Consider the following 25,474-nt stretch of genomic DNA (forward strand, 5'->3'; position numbering starts at 1 on the left):
TTAAATAAATAATCACTGATTAGCTCTCCGATCAGCGCAACCAGGATACCAGACGTGCAGCTGGCTGCTCCACAGCTTACATCATCAGAGTAGATTCTGCTTTCTGAAACGGTAACCGAGGAAGCCTCTGCAGAGCCACTTCGCCGATCACCATGCAGGCACGTGACAGACGGTACCTGACAAAAGTGGATACGAACAGTGTATTCAAACGGAGGCATCCGCAGAGGGTGCAGTGAAATGCAGGGATGACAACGAAATATGCATCTTAACGGTTTTATTTAAAAATACAGCACAGAAGTACAAGCAAAAAAAGGTTTGACAATGTGCAAACACACCAGAAGAATAGAGAGCCTTCATACAATATTAGTATACCTTTTAAACTATAAAGATTGTTAGTATATTGTTCCTAAGAGAGACTACATATCCCCACAAATGATTTTATGGTCCTCTGTTGATTGTACTAGAAACTCATTCTAGAAGCTAAAACAAAAGGGGGCATTTGGTTTCAAACCAGGCAAATGAGGGAGATGCACTCACAAAAGTGATTTCAAATCAAGGGTCTCCATCTCAATCTTGACAAACCAAAGCTTAAGCAGCCAGAACCTGCCCATCCTCCAGAAAGACTGCAGCAAATGGCTTATCAGCAAAGCTGCCCTTAACACGTGGTACAAGCATCTGGAAACTTCTGTGAGCTGGCTGGTGGAATTAAGCACTAAACAGGTAAATGCAGGACCCTGAGGAAACCACAAGATGTAACTTTGAAGAAACGCACAGGGCTTTCACTGCCTCATGAGTGGGTAGACTGCCCTGTGCATAGCGACCCCCCCGGGCAGCCCGAAGATATGCGTGCAGTGACGGGAAGCGGGGGGGGGGCACCAACTTAAGCTTGGATGATCTTCAGAGTGACTCTCCATACGGCCTCTTAACCCATTCTATCCTTTTATTTAAAACCATTAAGACCCCAATTTTAATGTCTCATCTGCTACATGCAGTGCATTGGCCAACAGAAACACTGATCAGCTGTGTAGCACATTTAAACAAACCATCTGCGTGATGATAAATACCAAGGAATATCGATCTAATATTGGCAACAGGCAGAGATACCAGGTACAATATGAATCACAAAGTGAATACATGAAGTTTTCAACAAATAGGCTAAAATTCAGCAACCGATCATCCTAGGTCTCAAGGGTTCAGGGGTCACATGCTAGGAGTACCAGAAAAGAATGTGTGGCCCATGACAAGGTAATGTGACCTGGGACAGCTGTACACAAACCAAGGCACAAGTCATGTTATTCTGGGCAACATTGCCCAGGCTCCTGGCTCACCGATGGGGCAAAGGCCCATCCTGCGTCTACCCACAGGATGGCACCACCAATAGGACAGTGCAAGAGGGCGGGGAGCTCACAGACCGAATCGCGTAGCTCCCCAGCTAAAAAATCACTTAATACACCACAACTTAGTTTGCAGATATTTACAGAGGTGGTCAGATAATTTTCTGTGGATATGCTAAACTCATTGAAAAACACTTCATAAAAATAAAACAAAAAAAAAAGTAAAAAATTTGAAGCTGTGCAAATTACTGAGCACTTCATATTACCCGAGGAAAGTAGAAACCAAACATTCTGTTAAGAGGGTTAAAACTGAGCCCGCAGGACAATGCAACACCCCTTTCACTGTGCTCCACGCAAAGCAGCAGATTCATTACTGGGACTGTCCTAGGATCAGAGGATAGAGTACTGGAATGCAGACAGAGTCGGGGGTGAAGGGGGGTCGTACAGGGGTTAGACAGGCGGTGTGGGGTGCTCCATTGATTTACTCAGATCTGACCACCACCCACCTTGAAACAGCTCATAGCACAGGGAGTGATGACCATGTGATCAGAAAATTCCGGAAGACTGACCATCCCTTAAAACGTAGTCCTGAGCATAGAAACCACTGCAGTTAACTCAAAAGTAAATGTGGTACAAATTTACTCAGCTACAAACTAAATGGGAATCTTTTGCAGCTACCATGAGGGTGCGTTTAAAACTGTTTAAATTTTTAAACATTGTAAAAACTAATCTGTTTTCCCTTAATACCCTGTAGAAATTACATATATGAACAGCACAGATGTGGTAGCATCTTTTAAGGGAGGGGTACCTCTGAGCAATCTAAAGAAAGATGGTAGAAAATTACTCATACTTAACATCCCATTTCCACCGTGGAAAAGTCCTGGAATATGCAAAACGTGGATATAAATTGCTGGATGTAATATTTCATGAGCTCTACAGAGCAGGCAGATGAAGTATTCATGCATTCCAATATGTACAGAGACACGAGGTGCCGGCTGCCCGCTTGCCCTCCGGTCCAGTTCTCCAGTTGCTGCTCGCTGCAGTCGCACAGTGGTTCTCGTTTGGCGTCGGACTGCGCTTTGACCGTGGCGGCTGTTGGGGAGCCCCGCCCCTCGGCCCATTACACGATGGAGCCATCCCTGTTCTGCGCCGGCACCATGACAGGCACGGCGCCCATGCGGCTCAGGTTGGGGCCAGCCGTGCGGGACAGGGGGGGCACTGGGGCTTGGCTGGGCGGCCGGTCATACTCCTCCGTGGGAATCGTGTTGTAAATGGATTTGGCAGCATATTCGTGCAGGTTGGAGGGCGACATGGAGCCCACAGAGGACCGCTGGCTCCCCACGCTGGTGAAGCTCCGTGCCGTTGACACTCGGCTTTTCGGGGGGGGTACGTCCTCCCTGCGGGGGGAGGGGGGGGGGTATTAAAATGGGTAGCTGCATGCTGGTGACTACTGACATTCCCCCACTTCCTAACACCTGGTCTGTACCAGAAACGGTTGAGCAGAGCTGTTTCGGGTCAGAACCAGGTTATATGGGACTACACTGAGCTGGAGGCCTTAAACCCCCACAGGGCCACTCGCATCACACGGCTGACGCTGAATAAGTCAGAAATGTTTTATAATAATGACATAATAATATAATAATCATTTGGGGATTTACCCTGATCAGACTGTGATTAATTATAATTCATAATAAAGCTGACATTTACTTATTGATTGATTATATGCGTATTGATTATAACTAGCATTGGTTTATTCCTTATAAATAAGCCATTGACTAGACAAAGATCCTAGAATAGTCTGACGGTCTGCGCATGCCCTGTTCTAGAAACCCAGTGTATGGTCCCATAAACTTGAGTGTAGCTGAGTTATGGAGTGAAGTGTGAGAAAGTTCTGAACCCATTTGGGCCCTGCCAGTCTGTACTAGTATCACCTTAGAATATCAGCTATAATATCTATCAATATAGAGTGAGTTTGCGGTTTGACCCCATGACTGCCCCTCGTAGGCCCAGGTACCCACTTGATCTCATAGGAGATCTCCTTCTCGTATTTCTTCCTGTTGCGGGCACGGAGGCAGCAGAACAGGATGATAGCGATGAGGATGAGGGCCAGGAGCACGCCAATGACGGCACCGGCAATGATGCCGGCTGTGTTGGGGGCTGTGGGGCACACGGAACAGCCAATCACAGACTGACTCTTGCACTGAAAACAAGTGGCACTATAAGTAAAGGGGATGGTTACTCACCGGGCACAACGCGCAGATTCAAGGTGCAGTCATCCATCCCCACGCGGTTCCTGGCTGTGCAGCGGTAAGTGCCGGAAGCGCTGTTTGAGGCGTTACGGACATTTAGGGTGCTTCCGGTGGAGTCTGAGGCATAAAATCAGAAGCAGGGATGAGAACCCTGAGAGCAAAGTCTTCAACATTTGGCAAACTTTTCAAAGAATGGAATTTAGAAGTTTCAGAGTGAGACAAGGAAGTATCCACGCAGCAAAGGTGCGGAAATGGGCAAATAACATGGGGGAGGCAGGAAAAGGGGGAGCAGCAGTGGGGTGACTGGGGGGCAAGATGACAAGAACTCACCCAGCACGGCGGTGGCAGGCAGCACCTTGGTGTCGCTCGTCTTCTCCCAGGTGTACTGCACCGGGTTGGTGCCCTCCGACGACACACACTTTAGCTGCACATCTTTGCCCAAGTGGGATGGCCCAACGGTGTAACACGCAGGCTTGGAGGGCCGGACTGCAGGGGGGGGAACGCCAGTCACCCAACAATGCAGCACATGGACCCGAAGCACTCACGTTCTGAAATCGGAGACGGTCACCGCGTCGCCCAGAAGGAGCACTACTAATGCATTAATAAGCACCAGAACTTATGATGCAACAGCTTCATAAATCATGATACACAAATGGAAATTAAGCAAAAAACACAAAACAGCACGGAGCTTTAGTGAACCCTTATAGACTTGATTTAAGCGAACTCCTACGGCACAAATTAAAACCATCACCAGGCCATTTCGAAGTCAAGGAAACACAACCCAGTAAGACGATCAGCGGGGTGGAGCCTAACGGTGTGTCCTCTGTCATACGAGAAGCCATGGGATCAGAGACACACATGCCGAGATGACATCACTGTTTGGACCGGTGCCAGTAAAAACAAGTTTTGGGGCCGTGTGGCGAACGATGGCGGTTTATATGCTCAACGCGGATTATTGCCAGCCACTCAGTCAGGAGACAGGGAAGGTTCCCGTGTACTAGGACTGCTACCCATTCCTTGGTAACTCTGTGGACGACATCTTGCAAGATGTCGGTATAGCAACTCCAGGAGAGCCAAAAGCAGCAGCCGGTGTGCAGGAGCAAGACAGTATGTGGACAGTGAGGAGTTCAGTAAGTGGGCAGCGTGGCTCAGTAATCCTGTCGCCAATCCCCCCCCGAAAAGGTCCCCTGTGTCTGTCCAACAGGCTAAATCCAGAATCAGCAGAGAGATCACCCTCCACCATCAATGCCTCAATGAGCTCCTCCAGAGGTCCAGCTCCCATTTGGACCCCAGCGTTCACCGCCCATTTCTGGCCACTTTTTCAGACCACAGAGTGGCATGTACTGGCCGATATCCCACTTTGACCAAGAGATCATCGGCTCTGGTTTTCTGAGGTGTAGGCTGTCGTGTGATCAAACTGCCCTCATACGCAGATCTGGCCAGATGATGTAATCTTCTACATGTCTTCCCTCATATAAAACATTAATGTGCTATTTGCCTCACTTGTACGTTGCTGTGGGCAACAGTGACTGCTAAATAAAATGTAAATACATAATAAAACATCTTCAGCAGTACACTGGATGTCATCTCAAACACAAAATCGTTTTTTCCTCCACATGCTGCTAAGCACAGCCGGGGGGTACATTCCACTCCATGGGGTTAATAGCAATCAGAAGGAAGCAGGAAGCAGTTTAAGGAAATGTTTGCTCCTTTACAAGGCACCACTCGTCATCCATGCATTTATGGCCCAACAGCAGCCGGACTATTAAACCATCTGTCCAGGTGAACATTGCACAATGCTAGTGGTATGGTTAATGTTTAAGCACTCCGACATGATCAGTCGGTGAACTTGATATGAATTGTCAGCCAGTGCATGCGCTTCAGCAAGTGACCAAAACAACGGACGGTAGGGGTACGGCAGGTGACCTGGTCTACAGACAGTAGGTGATCTGGTCTACGGACGGTAGAGATACAGCAGATGATGTGGTGCATAGACTCTGCAGAGATAGAGCAAGCGACCTTGTGCCAGGTTCCTAAGAGGGTCTCACCCATGACAGTCAGCTGCATCTTCCTGCTGCGGATGCCTGGTGCCTTCTTCACCTTGCACTGGTATGTGCCCGTGTCTGAGGGTTGCAGGCTGGTCAGGTTGATAGAGGCATCACCATTCTTGGGGTCAGGCGAGTTGAAGTGCACCCGGCCCTTCATGGCAGGATTATAGTCCTCATATGCCCGGTCCCCTGAGTACAGGATGATCTGCAGAGGGAGGACGTGAAGTTAGACAATGGAGGAGTCATGGAGACCTGCACAGTCTGCATGACTGAGGCGGGGGATCGAGGGGCTGGCTTCTACATTACAAATCCAAACCAAGAGTGGCATCCATATTACAGTGCAAATTCTGTCCTAACAGCCTCATCTCAGTAGGAGTTGGAACTTATCTTCCAAACGACCTTGGTTGTGGAACTAATATTAGCCTTCCCAAGCAAGCCAGTGCAGGCACACAAAAGGATGTCTGTTGAGTCGAATCAACACCTGCTGTGTGGAGAGGCTACGCCACGGGCAGGACAGCCCCGCCTCACCAACTTTGTTCTGATCCGACAATGTCATTAACATTAGGAACTGGGACGGGCAGGAGATGCTAACATCATAGCACAGGGGACAAGCAAAGCATGAGAAACTCAAATGCCAGACAGATCACACCCAGTCTTTCATAACCACGGAGGCGTCAGACGACACCAGTCTCCACTAGACATAGTGCAAAAGGCCCCCGGGGAAAGCAGCAGGTGAGCGAAACTGCAACGACGGAATTCAGATGACCTCAGATGAGCAGATTCACAGACACAGGCAGAAGTAGACATCAGTATTCCAGTACTGGGTACAGAATGCAGCGACTGATCCCGAAGGCACCAGCTGGGAAAACTGGCAGATTAGTATAAGACTGAGTTCAAAAAGTCCAACCTAAATCCATGTGACTGAGTAGTGGCATACAATCAATACTACCTAAACGGTTTCTGAACGCAACGTGCCTATGAAGTTCTACCATAACAGCAAAAATGAGGAGGAAGCGAGGAGGTGGCAGGGGGCACACGAACACAGGGCAGAACACAAAAAAGTGGGGGGCTTTTAATCATATTATTGAGGTGAATGGAGTTTTCTAGCCGGTGTGCCAGACTGCAAAATAAATGGACATTATGGAATTATCCAGACTGTAAGCAGCAGTCGCCTGGAGGAAATACCAGCAGGAACAGAACAATCCGGAGCAGGAGCAGAGGTATTAAAAACACACCACACTGTCTATTTGCAGACAGTGTGCTTGTGGGCCTGGCCGGGGTATGGTATGGGGGATGAAAGGGGGGCGGCGTTTTTGAGATGCAAAGTGGAGAAGCATGTAGGGATGAGCATGGGAGCAGACAGGATACCCGCCACAAGCTTACGCCCCTGCCACGTCCTATTAACGCACCTCATGGACACACTGGGATGCTCTGATAAAAATGCTAATGACTGTGCCTGGGATTGCGAGTTGAAAGTGAATCTTTGTACCAGAATAGCAGAGAAATGCACATTATATAGGCCCCATGCAAAATGAATCAGGCTTTTAACAAAAAAAAAAAAAAATCAGTCCAGTTCAAACCAGTCACTGTGCTTAAACACACCAGTAACACATACTTTGAAATTCAGTCAAATATGCAGGAAAAAAGGCCATCCACACCGAGTGTGAGGTGATCTGAAAATGGTTTTGATTCAGGAAACACCTGCAGCTTGGGAGGAAGTCACACACACCAACCCGCCAGCCCCCAGCTGCCCACTCGTCAAAGCTGATTGCCACAGTGGTGTTGTCAGCGTAGCAGAACAGCTCATTACAGGAGCTGTTCCCCACTCCAGTCTGCAAATGGCAGTGCAGATTCTCTCTCTCTCTCCCTCCCTCCCTCCCCTACAGCGCACGGCCCCAAAGCCTCCCAGAAGCACATTATGGGAATGCCGCAATCTGCCACAAAGACTTGCTGCTCGGCCAGGGCAAAGGAAACTCACTAATGTGACTAATTCCGGGAAAGGAGGGGAACAGAGCACATACACAAATGAAGTCTATGTTGTATGGAAATACAGCATTCCTGTCTGTCACTTCCTGATACAAACATATTTACCTCTCTAATTTATACATGCCACGGAGATGCAGTCAGGCTGCAATAGCACAGCTACATACCACTGGACCACGGTGCCCAGCAAGAGTAGCTTAACACCTGCTAGGAAGCGCAGCATTTTAAGGCACAGACTCCAACACCCCATAAACGCTGCCCCCTGCAGGACACCACTGGCGGCACAAACAGGACAGGTGCATCAGGTCACATGATCGTCACACCAAGCTCAAATGAAGGTAAACAAACAAATCTCTGGCGTTGCGCAAAAAATCACTAAAGCGGCTATCAAATGGCAGGACCCAGGTTGTTGGCTGGATTCTGTTCACGCTGGTAAGGGAGGCACCACTGAAGTGTGACACAGTAAATAAGATTATGGTAATTTACGCAGCTATGCGCTGTATGGATTGCAGCCCAGGATACCAAGGGAGACGCCCTCTCAGCTGGTTAATAAGAGGCGTGTACCACAGGACATTGTCATTCATTGCACAGTTCCCAAAAAGACCACAGATGTGACTGGCAGCTATAGAGAACCCATTCATGCCAGAATGACATTTAAATCGAGAGCCATTTCTATTCTGGGAAAAACTTGACACCCTTTTGCCCCCCCTCCAAAAAAAATGTTTCTACACATTAGGAAGATTAAATATTCATATGGAAAAACCTGTTAATTGTGATGAACACGAGGAGGGTGTGAAGATATGAAAGACGGAATACAGAAACTGAACTCTCCCTCTCTCTCCCACACACATGCACGCACTAACCACTTTATCCTCCTTCTGGTTGTCAGAGGCTAGCTGGCTCCACTCGATGTCCAGGGGGCCTGTATCTTCGGAAGCCAGCTTAAACTGGCAGCTCAGCATGACACCCTCCCCGCTGGCCTTCTCAAAGGTCGTTGACCCGGTTGAGGTGATGTCCAGTCCATGACTCATACCTGAGTGCATAAAACAAGGACTGTGGTTAGTCTCGTTTACCTGATGAGATCCTGGGACACCATTAGTCCCACGTCAACATCTGTCAGCATCAGGGCTGTGCAAATACAGCAGGAGGTTTTTAAAGGGGAAGATGAAATGAGAGAGGATTGCGGCTGCAATCCAAAAGTGGAGAGATCACTACCATTCATGTGCCTACTTTATTCACATTCATAGTAAAATGACTGGAGGGCATGGATTCTTTTAGAGGGGGTAGCGTGTGGCTCAGTGGGCTCAGAGGGTCACCGGTTCAAGCCTAGCCCCGCCACATCTGCAGCTCCTTGAGCAAGGCCCTTAACCCCCAGCTCCCTGGGCACCGTTATGGGTGGCTGCCCTTCGTGGCCAGCTTGCTCTTACCTAAAGAGAGCAAGCTGGAGGAGGCGTAAAAGGAATCGATAGTATCTAAAGCATCAAACAAAAAACAGGGGGGCTCAGCACACTTCTGGTATTGAAACATCTCTTTAAATGGCTCAACACAACCTTACCTTTCTAACCTAGCGTTAACTAGTGTCAGCAACATGGGGCAAATGCTCATTTCACAGCATGTTATCCCTGTCTTCAGTCAGTGAACCTGCATTCAACACACTGCCCTGAAGGCACTCAAATAGCCCAAGATGTGCGGCTATTCTGCTGCTAACAAAGGAGCCATCGCTCAAGATGCAAACATAGTCCAGACTCAATTTCTGCAGCACCTTTATCGGCCAAACAGGCTCTGGCTGAATGACAAATGAACTTATTCTCATCTCCCAGCATTGCGTCACTCCAGGTCCGCTGATTTACATAGCAGTCAGAAAGTGTCAAGGAAGAAGTCAAAACATATCCACCTGTATCTATTTAACTGTCCATCCATCTCCACACAGGAGACAGATCAGATGCTGACACTAGAGTCACCTTCAAAGCCTCGTTGTGAGGTGTTTCTATGCAATGTGTGACAGACATTCCCACCCTACAGCCATTAGAAATACAGAAGAATGATCCCAAGAATTCAGGTGGGTGGCTTTATCCAAGCCTGTGAAATGAGTGAGTGGGCTCTCCCACTTCTCTGGGGTTAAGACAGATGGTAACAAGTGTTCATAATTAATTATAGGGAAGACAGAAACCTTTTGCAAAACAAAACAAAGAAAAATTCCCATAATGAGCAATTATATACAATACTTGCCAAATACTGAGGTAAAAGGTCCTCAGTATGTGTAGACACACGCCCACATGCACGTGACAGAAACGTGACACACGGTGCCTGCAGCATACAGCACAGAGTAGGTTGATTCCACACCAGGAAATTTATTCTAGAAGTTATGCAACACACATTTCCTCAGAAATCACACAAGTCCCCACATACTCCACTTATCAAAACACAAATAGACATTTTATTAAACACAAACAAACCAAGGTTTAAGAGAATCAACAGCTTAATAATAATAAAAAAAAACAGAACCAAAATACATTTGGCCATTGGCTGAGCCTAGTAAAACCTGCCCCGCCAAGCCATGTTTACAGAGTGATACTGGTGACTCTCACATGACCAATCGCTGCACATTCAACAATGAACACATCACTGTTTAAGGCATGTGTGTCAGTAACAAACACCCTATCATGTGTCATCCAGTCAGACCTGAAATTCAGGTTTCATGAGACAGGTGCTCTAAACAAGAAAGCTGACAAAGTCAATATGGCTTTAGGTTTGGTTAAATCTATGTAGTGCCCAGGAATTTACAACAAACCAAGCAAAGAAAAAACTACACAACTGTCTATAACAGGTCGAATTTGAATTACTACACAGTTCATTTTCCCCCAGTGGACTGCATCGATCAACACAGGTGGGGCTAGACTCAAGCCTGAAAAAACGGCACATTTACATTTCGTAGTTTATTGTAAATTTCAAACAATATATTTTAACAAAAAAAATAAAAACACTGTAGGGGAACACATATAGCGTCAATGCAGGTTATTTCCGCAAACTATTCCAGTCTTCAAAACAGGTGATTTATTTTCAGCCACACAGGATGCACTTGCTTCCCTGACACCACTCGCATTAAAGACCTGTCACTCACATTCCTGTGTGTATGAGAGTGGCTTCATTCCGATAAGCAGAACTAATGCGCACAAAAATCACCTAACTTAAATCCTCACCAGTGCCTGCAATGCTTGTTTTGACAGCTCCTGGGCCTTCATGATGCTGTTGTAGTTATGTTGACTAACAAACTATGAGGTCTATCAGAAACAGCTGTATTTATTTTGGGTTTTGTCACACCTTAATTGCTCACGAGTAGAACTCACAATGCGACTTCTGAAGGCAGTTGGTTAAACTCGAGGTTATTTAGAGGTTCCACAGTAAGGGGTGAGAATACTTTCAGATTTGTCAATTTGTAATTGGTTTAAAAACTAGAAATTTCTACTTCCAGATTATGTACTACTATGCGTAAATCACTGATATGAAATCCAGATTAAATCAGTTTTAATTTCAAATTTCATGCAGCAATTTTCTTGTTGAAAACACCTTGTTTATAAGAGAGATCCGAACAGAACAGCCAGACTCATTACGACTAAGAGAAAGGGCACAAGCACAAAAATAGCATAAGGCCAACAGGGGTGTACAGGAAGGCTTCTCTGACTGGACAACTTATCTAGGAGTAGAATTAGATCAATTCAGGAAATAAAAGAGCAGCAGTTATTTGGCATATAAAACAGAACTAGAGCAACTGGAACTTAGAAATTTACCTGGAAAAGTAGGTATAATGAGGATTCAGCTGTGGGTGCAGGTCTGGGAAAGGCTGAATTTATTATGGCAGTTTGAAGACACCAGTGGAATGAAAAACAAGCCCAAAAAACTTCAACAAAAAGATTCCCATGATGTAAAAATTTTCATTAGAGATTCCATCCATGTCATACAGCCAACAGCCAGAACTCTGTTACATTTCAGAGGATTAAAATGTTTTTGCCCGTGATGGTTCAGTTTGTCTCAGTGACCACTGCAGACCCATAATCGGCAAACAAGCGGGGCCTTTCACGCCATATTTACAGTAATGATTACACCGTGAAGAACAGGGCTTCTTCTAATGCCTGTAGGGAGAGTGGGTAATTACTGCTTCTGGGATGCTGGTTGAGTGCCTTGACGTCTGAAGCCCCTCTTTGTCCATCATTCTTTGCACTAGAGAAGTGCAGACCTTTAGGTGGCTAGGAGCCCTCATATGTCCGACAGGACCCGTGATGGAACAGGGCTTAGGGCCCTGGCCCTGTGGATGGCGGCTCTATTAAGCTTGTGTCAGTCCCTTGCCCTAGGTCGGCATGCCTCTAAACCCCTTCGTCACAACACAATGGGGAGAGAATCCTGTCTCCTGGCAACAGATCCTATTGAGAATGTCACTGCAGCGATCAAGGGAGGGAGAAATTGAGTGGGAGAGGCAGAGCACAAGGAGAAATGGGGGGGGGGGGGGGTGACACCATTCCACAGAGACTTAAACCAGCCAGTCACTACACGCTGGTCACAAGCAGGATTAAAGTGTAAAGAAGCCATATTTAAGGGCATAATTAAGAGCAGCTGGACCTGACCTCACCCTTCAAACCATTTCTTGGTGATGTAATGATCCCTGGGCACCTAAGGTGATCCTAGAAGTTGAGAGCCGAGATCTAGCCACGCATCATTCCTTCCAGTCTGAGAACCACCCAACAGAATGGCCCAAGTCTTGCAATGCTGATTAAGCTGGAAAACATCCACGCCATGCATTTCCTAATAGAAATCTATTCATTAGAACAAATCTCGTGGCTTGGACTGGTTTTGAGGACTGCGCTTTCATAATCTTGATCTGTATCAGCAACATATTTGAAGGCACAAGTACCAGAGAAAATCAGCAGAGCTTCTGAATTAACGACTGTCGCGTGCTGGGCATCCTATCAAAGCAGTCCCAAGGATTGCAGGCAAAGCATCCATTAGCTCATTCTTAGCAGTAATATTAGATGCTCAGCAGCAGTTCTGAAGTTGCTTTATTGAAAAAATATCCATTTCCGCTAATGTTGTACCCATCTTTTAGACATTCATTCCTCTACTAAATAAATTCAAGCTCCTGACAAATTGTCGGTACGTCCTTTACAGAATATTTAAGGTGTTGGCATTCAAGTTTGCCACCCCCCCCAAAATGAAGACTTAAATCCTCGCTTTAACAACCCAGAAAAAAGCTACTCTGTTTTGAACAGCTGTCAGGAGAGGTATTTTAAGTATATATATTGAAGTCACGTCTAAAGATAAAACGCTTCTCTTCCCCTCAGCAGATTCATACATTTTAAACCCCTTTCTCAGTGTGGAAGACTCACTCGATTAAGCACAACACCTCATCATAATTAATGCGCATTTCAAACATGTGTGATTACAGTAAATGGAATGAAGCGCTCAGGATGAGTGCACATTTTTATCGGCAAGCCTGCCTGCAATTGATGGACCTGGCACCCACTTCGAATTTCAACTGTGCTTCTATTTCCTCTGGGACTAAGAGACCAGCTGCCACACATCGCGTTTCGGCATCCTTCACTGTGGCTGAGGGCCAGGAGGGGTCGTTTTCATTTGCTGAGGACATACAAGCTCAAACACTTCTAAACCAACCATTAAAACACTAGACCATTAAAACATGGATCCAAAGCAGGTTTCCTGTTCACCTCAACTCCCAGCATACTTTGCTGCAAGACAGGTGAAAGACTTGGAGTCCTCTGATACTATGTCCATACACTGAAACATTTCAAAGAACAAAGACAGAAAGCAGCATAGATGAGCGAGCAGAAGGTCCTACGTGAGAGTGGTGACTGTGGAGCGTAACCCAGGTGGTAAAGCACAGGCGAGCTCCACAGCAAAGTTCTGCAGTACCCTGCTGTGTAAATGGCAGAATGCGTAGATGCAAAATTCATGTTAGGGATTTCAGCGCAGTGAGGTAACACACATTCACCCCAAATCAAAAAGGGTGTAAAAGTTTCCACACCTTTCAAGCAAAGTTGAACATTTAGAATCATAAAGTCTTTAAGAAATAAGAAGACAGAAATCCACCTGTATAAAAAAGTTACTGAATCCCTGGACATGGGGTGATAAAGACAGACTTTTTGGGTAATGGTTAACTGGACACAAATGGTATCCTGCAGAACTCTATAACCCAGACCTACAACTCCTAGTATTGCCAATGCAAAACCAATGAAGTAAATGAAGAAATAAAAGCCAATTAAAGAAGTCCAGGGCAACCATGCAAAGTACCCACAAGGCTTTCCTTGCAAATCAGCCATGGAGGCTGGCACAGTCCACTGGATCTGCAGGATCTACAGCAGTGTGGTTCTATGACTTTCAGACCTTCCAGGGAAGCCTTCATATGCCTAGTTCACAGTGATGAGCGGCAGATGAGAGGCTGTACAACATCTGTATACAGTAGTTAAACTATTACTGAAAGAGGAAAAACCCAACTATCTCCCTCTTAGGTGGTTAAATCTTAACTGCAAAGACACTGAAACGTCACCATGTTAGTATAAACATAACCATTAATACACTGGTAACCTCGATGTACCCTACCTGTTATCACATGAAAATACACTGGTGGCCGCTTTGGAAAGGGATTACGTTGCAGAAAAGTGCTTTACAGAAACATACAGCACTGGGAAATATAGGGAGAATGAGTCATAAGGCAAAAATGAGATTTGCTGGTCAGGGCATTTCATTTCATTCAAAGTTCTGACGTGGGTTGCTATGCCGAAAAAACAAAACAATCTGGAAACCGGAATTCAAACGCCAGGATGAAACAAAAGGTGGAACGGCAAGCTGGATGTGTGAGGCTTCCCCTGAACACAGAACTGCAAACGGAAATCTAACAAAGGTCACTGAACACCACATTTCTACCTGCAGGAGAACCTGGGGGGGGGGGGGGGAGAGAGAGACACAGGCGCCATTTGTAATCATGGTGACAGGAAGGGGGACGGCTGGATGCGACACCACTGCAACAAGCAGAACACCATACAATATTTTGGTGTGATCTTCTGCTACAAATGCATAGGAAATAATTTGGTAAGAAAGAGACAGAACATGAAAGAATTGTCTTAACCTACAATTTAGGAAAAAAAATCAGTTTTACTGAAAACACAGGGTATCACCTCTGATTTGCTGAATCGGTTCAATTCTGATTCATAAGGTCCTGATTTGATTTGATCTGATTCAATAACAATTCGATTAGGAATCTTTTGATTACAATACCAATTTTGCTAGACAGGAAAGAAATTCTCTGAGAAGTAATGTTGTAAATTGCACAAGGAAACCTCTAACCAGGTGCATTACTAAAAATAATAATATGTAGTTTAAGAATTGACCCTAAAACAGCTACATGAACGAACTTGTTTAACATGACCAATAAGCTTTGGATTGGATGTTTTTGCAGACTGCGCATGTGGATGATGTATGTGGATGTGGTTTCAGAGATTTGTGGTCTTTTCACACTATTTCACCTCCACTTGTGTATAGCCAAAATACAGCCAGATATCTGCCTTTAGGCTTGACAGCACCTTCAGTGCAGCGCCACCCGCCATGTTTTTTTTTAATCTGTTTTTGTTGCACGAGGCTGGCCACATGACACCAATGGGGTTAAAGCTTCACTTCCACTGAATAGGCCACAGACTGTAAAAGGTATATATTAAAACCTCAGGGTTTTATGAAATTGATATTGAATTATGCAATCGATTTGAATCTGAGTAACCTATTTTTGTAAAACCTTTCTGCCATATAGTCGGTATCAATGCTCTTCCTGCCTGTCCAAACATCCACTTCCCCCCCCACCCGAAACCTATATACAGCATATTTCTTCTGCAAAATGAAGCCAGCAAACTGGACCTATTTGCCATTTGCTTGTCAGACTGGAAGGCCAGCAACGCGATTACAAAGCCACCTCATCCACTCCATGTCGAAATCACAGCCTGGGTGAAATTTCATAAACCGTAGTGATGTGGAAAAGCACCTTGAAAATGAGAGAGAAATTAACAGCAGACCCCGGCTGAACCGCGACACATAGCGTCCTCACAGAACTGAGGATTACTCAGCCAAGCACACAGTGAAATGAAGTTTTTATTCATGCCAGCTTACTTTATGCAAGAGGAAGCAATGTGAAACGGCACAGAGAACAGCGTAAATACACCCTGTGCTGCAGAAACTTGTCATAATAACAGGCTCTCCTGCAGGGTTTTACAGGGCCTGCGAGGTGACCCAGGCAACAAAAATGTTATTACAGAGCTCTCCTTCCTGTCTCTAGCCAGATACTCTAGCACTGCAGAAGGGGGACATAGATACCCAGAGCAGCACATCGCAAGAGCAGCACGCCACACCAGCTGGAACAGGGAGCCAATGCAAGATAGATTTATGTAACATGTGCTCTTTTCATGTGCATGTGACTGCATCACGCTTAATGGGAACTGGAGAGACAATGCCGGAAGAAGAAAAATAGAACCCCCCCCCCCCCCTCCCCCCCTACGTTTTCTACAAAACTGATACAGGCAAACCAAAAATTTACATCAAGCAGGATATGCTTCAAGGCTCAGGGCTAGGAGAGGAGGGTATATGATGAGAGAGCAGCCGCCACCCCCACAGAGGAGAGGCATGGCGGCCCCCACGGCACCCCAGACCGTGGCCTTTGTCAGGCCACAGTGAGCCTTTGATCAAATGTGAGGCTCACTGCTGATTACTGAGGTTTTGTTTGGATGGGGGCTAAAAAAGCAGAGGGCCGCACCCCCCATCCCCCAAGCCAGAGCACACAGAAAGCCTGCCCACAAAGACAAACAGCAATAAATTACTCCATAATTACAGCACCCATGAGCAGCGGTCTTCTGGAAAGCGGTTTGAGAAGTCCAAATGAATGGAGCAGTTGGTCTGCATGGCTGTCCGTAATTAAGGGGCGCACACATGCAGGCAAGCTTAGGCCAGCGAAGCATGAATATCAAAGAACACTGTGTCTTGAATTGCAAAGCTCAATTAGGGATTACAAAGATGGGTCATACCAGGGAAGTTTCAAAGTCATTAATAATTGGAGTTCACTAACAAACAAATTACCTTAAAAAGTCACTACGGTGGTTGTCTTTAGCATTTAGTCAGGAGGGAGATGGGCTAACTGCCGGTTAATAATTTTTTATTTTTAAAAAAAGCAGTTCCTGGTACCATCTGGAGGATATGCTGTATCAATAACTATCTCCAGAGATAGACCGTGACGGCATGGAACTAGAAGGCCGCACAGCTGGCCTCTAAGGCATTGTAATAACAAAACAGCTCATACTGTGATCACTGCTAGGAGGCAGGACACTCCACCCACACCTCTGACCGTTTACAATCAAGCAAACAGAAGTTATTGGATACTTTGAACACAAACAGGAAGGTTTTCCGGACAGCCGAGGAGCTACAGGGTCAGCATACAGATGTAAATACTCTTTGTAGATTACAGACTGGGGGAGGTCACACCTCCATTGACCATTTGGTTTATATCCAATAACACGTGATTTTTTTTTTTTTGCAGTCTTGATTTATATCATCCCAAATCACTGGGAAATGCGTGTGGTCTGCTTTATGGCAGCTGATAATTTTATGTATGTTTTTATTCCCGTGTCTTGCCAAATTTAGACTTCAGCATGTAGCAGCTCTTCAGGGCATTCAGAAGGTCCGAGCAATTTAAATAAACACAGCCCTTTCATGTAATGGTTTGCGGAAGTTATGTAGGACACACGCGAAGGAGTGTGTAGATCAAGGTCCTTCCTCATAGCATTAGGCTCAGTTTTTTTTTTTAAAAAAAAAAAAAAAACAATATGCAAAGCTCTTAAAGCACGATAACCATTTCAAACTGGAGATGAAAGCATGTGTGTTTCACACCTACAAGGTTCTCTTTCCTGTTTCTGTTTGAAACAACGCTGAAATAAATTAACACCACAAAACTCAAAATCGGAAAATACAGAATCCCAGACGGGTTTTCTAATATTCTTTTTTTAAACCTATGTTCAAACCTAGGCCAGGAGCCAAAGCCACCGTTGCTTTTACCATTAACCCAAAAAGACAATCAAAGTAGGTGTGTGGTACTCCCTCCCCACAGAACAGACAAGGGACAACGCATGCATATACAGAGAAAACAAATGAAGTGCCCACACCTTCATTCAGCAATCACGCTTCCCGATGGCATCCTTTCACCAACGGGTAGGACAGAATCGGTCCGAGCGGAGATACGGAAACACACAGGGGAACGAGATAAACAACCCCTAAGCCAACAAGCTGAAAGTGGCAGTTCACCAGTGAGGCAGCTGACCAGCAAACAAGCCATAAAAGCTTGAATTTACCCAGCGGAAGTGGATCCCTTCCCAGCACCACAAGGCTGCTCAGTAATCTGGCCACACTGCTTCAACCATAACAGCAGCCATTAAAGTAACCTCGGACCATAAAATCTTCTCTGAACTGCCCCCGAAAAAGGGTTAAAAGAAGCCACTCCTCTCACCCCAAATGGCTAAAGGAATTTTGGCTGGTTCTGAAAAGGGAGGGGGGTGAGGGGGATCCCTAATTTGAAGTGCTGCAAAGGAATGCTCATGCATGTGGAGGTGGCTTTGACTCCCACAGCTATTTCCAAAATCAGACTAAACGGACGGAGGCCATGTTACCAACAGACTCCAACACAGCTCTGGAGTGACCAAGCCCAAGCACCGGAAGAGGGCTTGGAGTCAAAAACCACATTTTTAAACGCCAGCTGACACCAAGTACATGCCGTTAACAATAAGCACTATAATAAATATCCCTAATGAACACTTTCTAAAATACCAAGACTTGAAGGTCAGAGTTTGAGAGGAGTGTAGGCCCTACAATCAAGTGCAGACTTTCCAGGCACCACCCCCCACCAAACTGGCCCCTTAAGCATTCTATTGGAATGGGGGTGGTGGTATATGGACTAAATTTCTTAGGGGAGACCTCGGAAGGGGGTGGGAGGTGGGGAGGGTCAACTGTCCATCACATCCCTCTCCTGATACAGCACACATGCACACCCCAGCCACAGAAACTAGTTTTCAAGAAAGAAAATCCACTTAATAAAATGAGTTTACAAGCCACATAATATGCTCAAGTCACAGACCGGTCATATAGTTAGACATATAAAATAACAGTTTGTGCAAGCCTTTAGCTACAAGGCCCCTGTACTAGGGGAGTCTGGCAGTTTATGTATGACATGCCAAATCAGTCAGAGTTATCACAACTGATAAGCTGTTGCTAGGCAAGTAATAGGTTAACACACAACACACTAACTATAGCTCCTGGTACTGCTATACATGCCCTTTCTCTTTACTGTGCTTGTCCATCTGTGTATATGCATGTTCTGACCATCCGTGTCCTCTGCTTTCCTCCCCACAGGTCAGGCCCCAGGCCCCATCTGAGCTATAGTGCTGGATCAGTGCCATGGAAGCGTGACATTGTGGATGTGGCTTACAGTCTATGACATCATAACTGTGTTGTTGAACTGAATGTAATAAGATCACTATGAAGAGCAGAAAGTGAATCGCACTTTGAAAACAAGTTAATTCCTGCAGCCACAAACAGGCTTGCATACTTAAACAGGTAGGTTATATTAGAAAACCCAGTTATGCCAGAACATAGATTTTAGGGCCAGGTTTATAAAGAGAACACCACAATACACATGGTACCATTTTCTTTCTGCAGCAGGATCTCTGACAAGGGATTAACAAGGGATTAACCTCCATCCCCTCCCATCCATGAGTACCAAAAAGCAACACGGCACTCTGTGTTGGCCTTCTGTGTGTGGTGTACCATAGTGTCATTTGCGCAGAGACAGAGCAACAAGAGAGAAAGAAAGAAAAAGTTCGAAACAACAAGAAAAACCAGCTTCACCATTTCTTCAATCACAGAGGTTGAGGGACAAACAGAGCTTGTGCCAGCAGCCCTTCACACGGGAACACCACTAGGGCAAGGTGGCAACTTCAGGTCAAGCACTTTTAAATAAAAGGTCACACGCAAGCAGACTAATATGATTAATAGGACCCTCCCCCCAGATCTTAGAAAATGAGCCACAGGTACGGACACTGAGAAAGGGCACAGAACTGCATGGAAAGCTGCACCCATTGCATACAGCTCACTGTAGTCACCTGTCAGCGACTAACAGCTCAAATCTGAAACCTACAAACACCACCAAACAGACAAGATAGAAAACTATAGTGTCAGCAAACAGCGAATCTAACCAGACATTTAATCACGTCAAAGTTACTATGAGCTTTAATATAGTTCCCAGAAAAACCTCATTCTCCAAGGCTGACGTGGCAGAAATTGATTCTGTGACTGAAAATGGATTCAAAAGGTGTGGGCGTACATAAAGAACTGTATTAACAATTACACAAAAGAAAATAACCATGACTAATAACTTCCATTCATCCTCCTGGGTAAAATGGCAGGTTTTACCATTTTTCTTCCACCAATAACTATCAAAACACAAAACAAGAAAATGAAATCTAGCACAATATTATGGAGGGGAAAACAAAGCAGGGTAAAATAAGTTTCTATATTTCTATATAAGTTTCTATACATGAACACATGGTAACAGACTTAGCAATGAACACACCATACTTCCTCTCAATAATCAGCCTCATTAGGAGTTAGACTGTACCTCTGACTAACATGTAAAATCAGATAAAGCTCAGAATTAAAATTGACAAATCTATTACACATAATTGCCCTGCGATGGGCTGGCCCCCCATCCTGGGTTGTTCCCTGCCTCGTGCCCGTTGCTTCCGGGATAGGCTCCGGACCCCCCGCGACCCAGTAGGATAAGCGGTTTGGAAAATGGATGGATTACACATAATGCATGCAAATTCATATGACAAAATACAGGCGTACAATTCCACAAGCGATGTGTATGGAAATTACCTTGGATAAATCAACTGAAAAAAATCCTTGAATTTCAAATGGCCATAAAAATAAAACAAACAAAAATGACCTTGACACATTTCAGCACTCATCTCCTCAAGGCTTGACAGACACAGATCTTGTATAACTTGGTACAATATAATACTCCTACAACCAACATAAGTGAAGCTATGCACATTTCAGGAAGAAAAAACTGAAGTTACTATCTTAATAGTGAACACAGACAGCTGAGGAGCCCTGGGTTCTTCTGAACCAAAACGGCATTACAACAAAGTGTACTATTCAAAGGAAACTCAGAATATTGAACAGCTACCTAGACAAAGCACAATAGGAATAGCAGGTAAAGGATTTATGATAGCTATCCAACTCCATTCAGGACTGTATACCTCTATAAATACTGCCTTTGATTTGAACTTGTAACTCGAAAATTCTGAGTTCCTAGTTGGAAATTTCAACTGGAATGCTCCCTGAAGTTGGAATTCTGACTTGGAAATAGGGAGGAATCTTCACCACCCCGACCTCAGAATTCAAAATGGCTTCATCAACAGAAGTTGTAATTTTATATTGTTTTATTAGTCTTATTTGTATCTCATTAAATTAGTTGTACACACAGTACTGTCCAACTGCTATCTGTGGACATGTTGCTATGTTGGCCAGTGTATTTATGCGCAGAATAACACATAATGTGTTTAGACATGCACCGACTGCACTTTCTTGGCCAATTTCTTGGCCAATTCCAATTTCCAATTCCAATTGGAAGTTGGAAGATTGCGAGTATGACCTACCGTTACAAATTTTTGCTGATTCCGATTTTTTTTCTAAGAACGATAATCGACAGCATATTCAAATGGAAATCTAATTTTTTTTCAATGCAAATTTTTCATTAAAAAAAAATGGCCAAATCTTGCAATTACCCCCAAACAGACTCAAACACGTTTTTAAATATTTAACTGAAAGTAAGTTGCTGTAAACCTATCAGACATACTTTACCAAACAAGAGCAGGTACAACAGATTTCAATAACAAAAAAGTGAGTTACTTATATCATTTTCCAGTATGTTTAAATTTACCAGATAACATGACACTGACATTATTCCTCTTTTTTTTACTCAGTTAAAAAAGAATGTCCATAGCCTACAAACCTCCAACTAAAACTGAAGTGTAGTATATTCTTCTAAATAATAATGGATGAAGGTTAATAATTATATAACATTACACATAATGCACATACAATTCATACATCGCTAGTAAACTAGATCAAGATCAAGGTTAAGGTTCTGCTGAAACCTTAGCTAGCTTTTAATGGTTCATTTTCCAAATTATCTAGTATATATTTAACAATCAGTTTAAAATTTACCTCTGAGGTTTCACCATGTTTTCGTAGTGGTTCCCCCATGATTTACTTTGGCTTTACATGTGCTACAAATTGCAAGCTTTCTGTCGTCTTCACTCAAACTGAAGAACTTGCAGGTTAACAACATGCTAGCAGGCGGTTGTGAGGCTATTGTCTGCACCGCTGTAGGCATGACATGCGGCGCATGCGTGAGTCGAGCCAGTTTGGTAATGGAAATACATGAGATTGACAGACCAATCTCTGGGAGAGGCCAAGCACACCAAAAATTGGCCGATTCCAGTCCCAGACCGGTTGACCAGTACATCTCTAATTGGTATCAACTGATATTGACTAAAAATGGGTAACAATTAACCAGGCTAAAACTGGGGCCTATTTCAGAAAGCAGGATTTATTTTTTAGCCAGATAACATGTTGTATTTAAAGTAGTCTTGGCTAAATGTAAGTGAAAGAGGATAAAGGTAATTTAAACTGGAGCAAATTAAATCTGATAGGTTATCTGGGAGCTGTTTTTGAAACAGGTCCCTGGTATTGCTAAATGACTGACTTGCTGTACTGGAACGCGATTCATTTGTGCGACATCATTCCCAGTTCCTAGTAAATGGAATGCAGCATTAAAAAAACCAATTATATACACAGTGAATAGTTCACTTGATAAACCTTTAAAATTCATAAAACTGCTTTAACAAAGTATTTAGCATTTTCAATAGACCATGATCATAGTAGTAAGAATCGAGCCCACAACTCTGAAGGTGCCAAGACCTCTGTGCTGCCCCAATTTGATAGAAAAACATGATTTGTTCCAGTTTAACAGAAGATGGTTGGCTCATGCCTTAATAATCAGACGGGCTCCCTGATCGCCTTCTTTCTCACTCCTACCCTGAGGTAAAATTGACCCCAAAGGCACATGGCAGGTGACTTCTCATAGTAACATAATTATTGTAGGAGCATGTAAGAGTTAAGCTGCATTCCATTAACCTCGAAGGTCAGTACTCGGAACTGGGAATGACGTCTCACACGAGTTAACAGCGTTCTAGTACAGCAAGTCGCAAAGCCATTTAACAATACCAGGGACACGTTTGAAAAAGCGAGTTTTCTAGCTTAGCCAGATGACTTGTCAGACTTACTTTATCCCAGTTAAAATGGCAGTCATCTCCATTTACTTATATTTAGCCCACAGTATCTTGGCCACTTAAGCAATCCTGCTTAATGAAACAGGTCCCAGTTATTTAACATTATTAGAGATATCAGTAGTTAACACATTACACAGTATTTTGCTCATAAAAACACCACAGCAACACGTCCACAGATAGCAGTTGGACAGTACTGTGTGTACTACCGATTTAATGAGCCACAAATAAGACGCAAGTACTAATGAACAGAATAGAATTTCAGCTTTAACTTCTGTTGATAAAGGGTGCAGCCACCTTGAATTTTGAGCTTGAGTTGTGGAGATTCCTCTGACTTCATAAGTTGGAATTCTGACTTTAGGGGGCATTCCAACTGAAATTTTCAGTTAGGAACTCAGAATTTATGAGTTAAGAGTTGAGATGGAATGCAACATTGGTTCTTTAGCACCATTAGTGCCTGATGAGCTGGCTCTAGGACCCAGACGGACTGCAGATAAGACAGACCATAAACAGACTAGAGCCTCTAAACACACTTAACACCTTTTCCAGCACTCACAAACACTCTGATGTTTGCTTTAATGACAGCTTGTGTCAATAGGGTGTTAGTTTTCAAGTAATTTACACATTGACTGCTAAACTGTGTGAGACTATTTACATAAAGCACAGTGTCACATACCCTGTGGATCACACTGTGATAACCATTGATAAAGCACCATTGTTAGGTTTCAGAACACGGCAGGCTGACCCTGGAGGAAGGGCCGAGCACCCGGATGCATGCCTAGCATGGAGAATGCAACCCGACTGGCTACATGAAGTCATATGCATACACAGGCATCAAACCGGACCAGAGTCCCTGCGAACGACTATGGGGCGGGGACTGACTGACAAAAAAAAAAAGTTTCAGTGAGTCAAAAAAAGGCAAAAACAACTTGGGCGTATGACTGCAGGACAAACTACACCGTAACGGGCACGGGACAGTCTCAGGGCTGAATACTTCGAAAGAAACAAAGATTCTTTTCTCATCCTGCCGAGAACAAGGGATAGATGAAAACGAATCTGTGGGATAAACCCTAGCCCTCCTGAGACAGCCAGGGGCCACTGGGTGACAGGGTGGAGGTAGATTTAATTTCCCCAAATAAACATGCATATTTCGGCTATTGAAAAGGTACAGAGAAGTCAGTCGAGGTTAAAAAGGGGATCATTTGACATCCCAATTCACATGTTAAAGAAATCAAATTTTATTCAGTGCTCTCAGAATAAAAAGCATTGCTCAACATATTCCTTTGACAAGCCACTGTTTTGCCTAAGGATTAGTGCTTTAACCAAGACAAGCCAACAAAACATCATGAGGGTTATAAACTCTTTGGCTTCTTTGAGGATGGCTGCCCATGCATACTAAATGAAATAAAAGTAAAAATGCAGTTTAAAATCACGCAATCAGTCCATTAATATATGTATGCATGTAACTGCAATTTCTCATTTAAACATACAGGGTGAGTCTAAGTTCAACATCAGGGATACACGAACAGAGGCTCGTCAGGGCATGTTCCCCATGCCGGAAGCAGATAATGTATAATGTTTCTCAATGAGATGAAGCTGTTAAACATGGCTTCAGCAACAGCTGCTTCACACCCCCGGGCCACCTGCCTGCTTGGTCGGCGATTTCGCGACAATATTTTTTCCAAAAATTAGGCTCGCAATTAACCAGCAGATCCATGGTGTTGGAGGCAAGGGGCGCCCACTTTGGACCAACGAGGCGTTAGAAGGCATTGTATAAACACAAGCTATGGTTACACGTGCAGGTGCTGAAGACACAGGTAGGCATATCAGAAAAACTTCATTTGGCTCAAAGATGAAGAAACCTCCCTTCTAAGTAGGACTAAGCAAGACTTCCAACCACCAATGCCCCCGATTTACACCTGGCATATGCATTCCCTTACAATGACCATCGATACCTCTATGTTAAATGTAGTCATTTTTCATAAATAAACATAAACAGCAATTCCTTTTATTTGTTCAAAGTGTTACAAGATGTATCAAGTCATTGGGAGATCAAATCAGACACTCCCCACCCCTCCATCCCCATGGCAACAGGCTAACACCACAACAAGAGCAGCAGAGCTCATCCTAAATCGATCAACGATCAATAAACAGGAGAACAGGCCGGCCTACTTCTGGATCCGTAGCAGATTAATTTTCATGAATAAAAATTCCTGATGAAAACTGTTTTACAAAACGATCCAATTTACCCTGACACCCCTGGATTAACCCCATGCCATGCACAGGCATAATTGCCCCCCCCCCTCCCCAGAACAGGTGAAGCTGCAGGGAAGTCCACAGGACCATGGCCTTCATGGTGAGCAGAGAGAGCTCTAAACAGACAGTATACACCGACACCCAAAACCGGCCTACCC

The 25,474-nt window shown here is 44.5% G+C and overlaps 1 protein-coding gene across 1 annotated transcript in view; it reads right to left on the reverse strand.

Annotated features, from left to right (window-relative positions):
* Window positions 1–259: 259 nt before the first annotated feature.
* The window catches only part of cxadr (CXADR Ig-like cell adhesion molecule), a 33,922-nt gene continuing 8,707 nt past the window's right edge, over window positions 260–25,474 (reverse strand). Inside the window, exons 2-7 of the mRNA XM_049016428.1 lie at window positions 8,478–8,647; window positions 5,632–5,836; window positions 3,914–4,069; window positions 3,578–3,700; window positions 3,353–3,491; window positions 260–2,731 (exon numbers count right to left, since the gene is read on the reverse strand). Coding sequence (XP_048872385.1) covers window positions 2,455–2,731; window positions 3,353–3,491; window positions 3,578–3,700; window positions 3,914–4,069; window positions 5,632–5,836; window positions 8,478–8,647 — 1,070 coding nt within the window. The 3' untranslated portion in view covers window positions 260–2,454. The remainder of the gene's footprint in view (window positions 2,732–3,352; window positions 3,492–3,577; window positions 3,701–3,913; window positions 4,070–5,631; window positions 5,837–8,477; window positions 8,648–25,474) is intronic.

Source organism: Brienomyrus brachyistius, chromosome 6 (genome assembly GCF_023856365.1).
Source record: "Brienomyrus brachyistius isolate T26 chromosome 6, BBRACH_0.4, whole genome shotgun sequence".
Classification (NCBI taxonomy): domain Eukaryota; kingdom Metazoa; phylum Chordata; class Actinopteri; order Osteoglossiformes; family Mormyridae; genus Brienomyrus; species Brienomyrus brachyistius.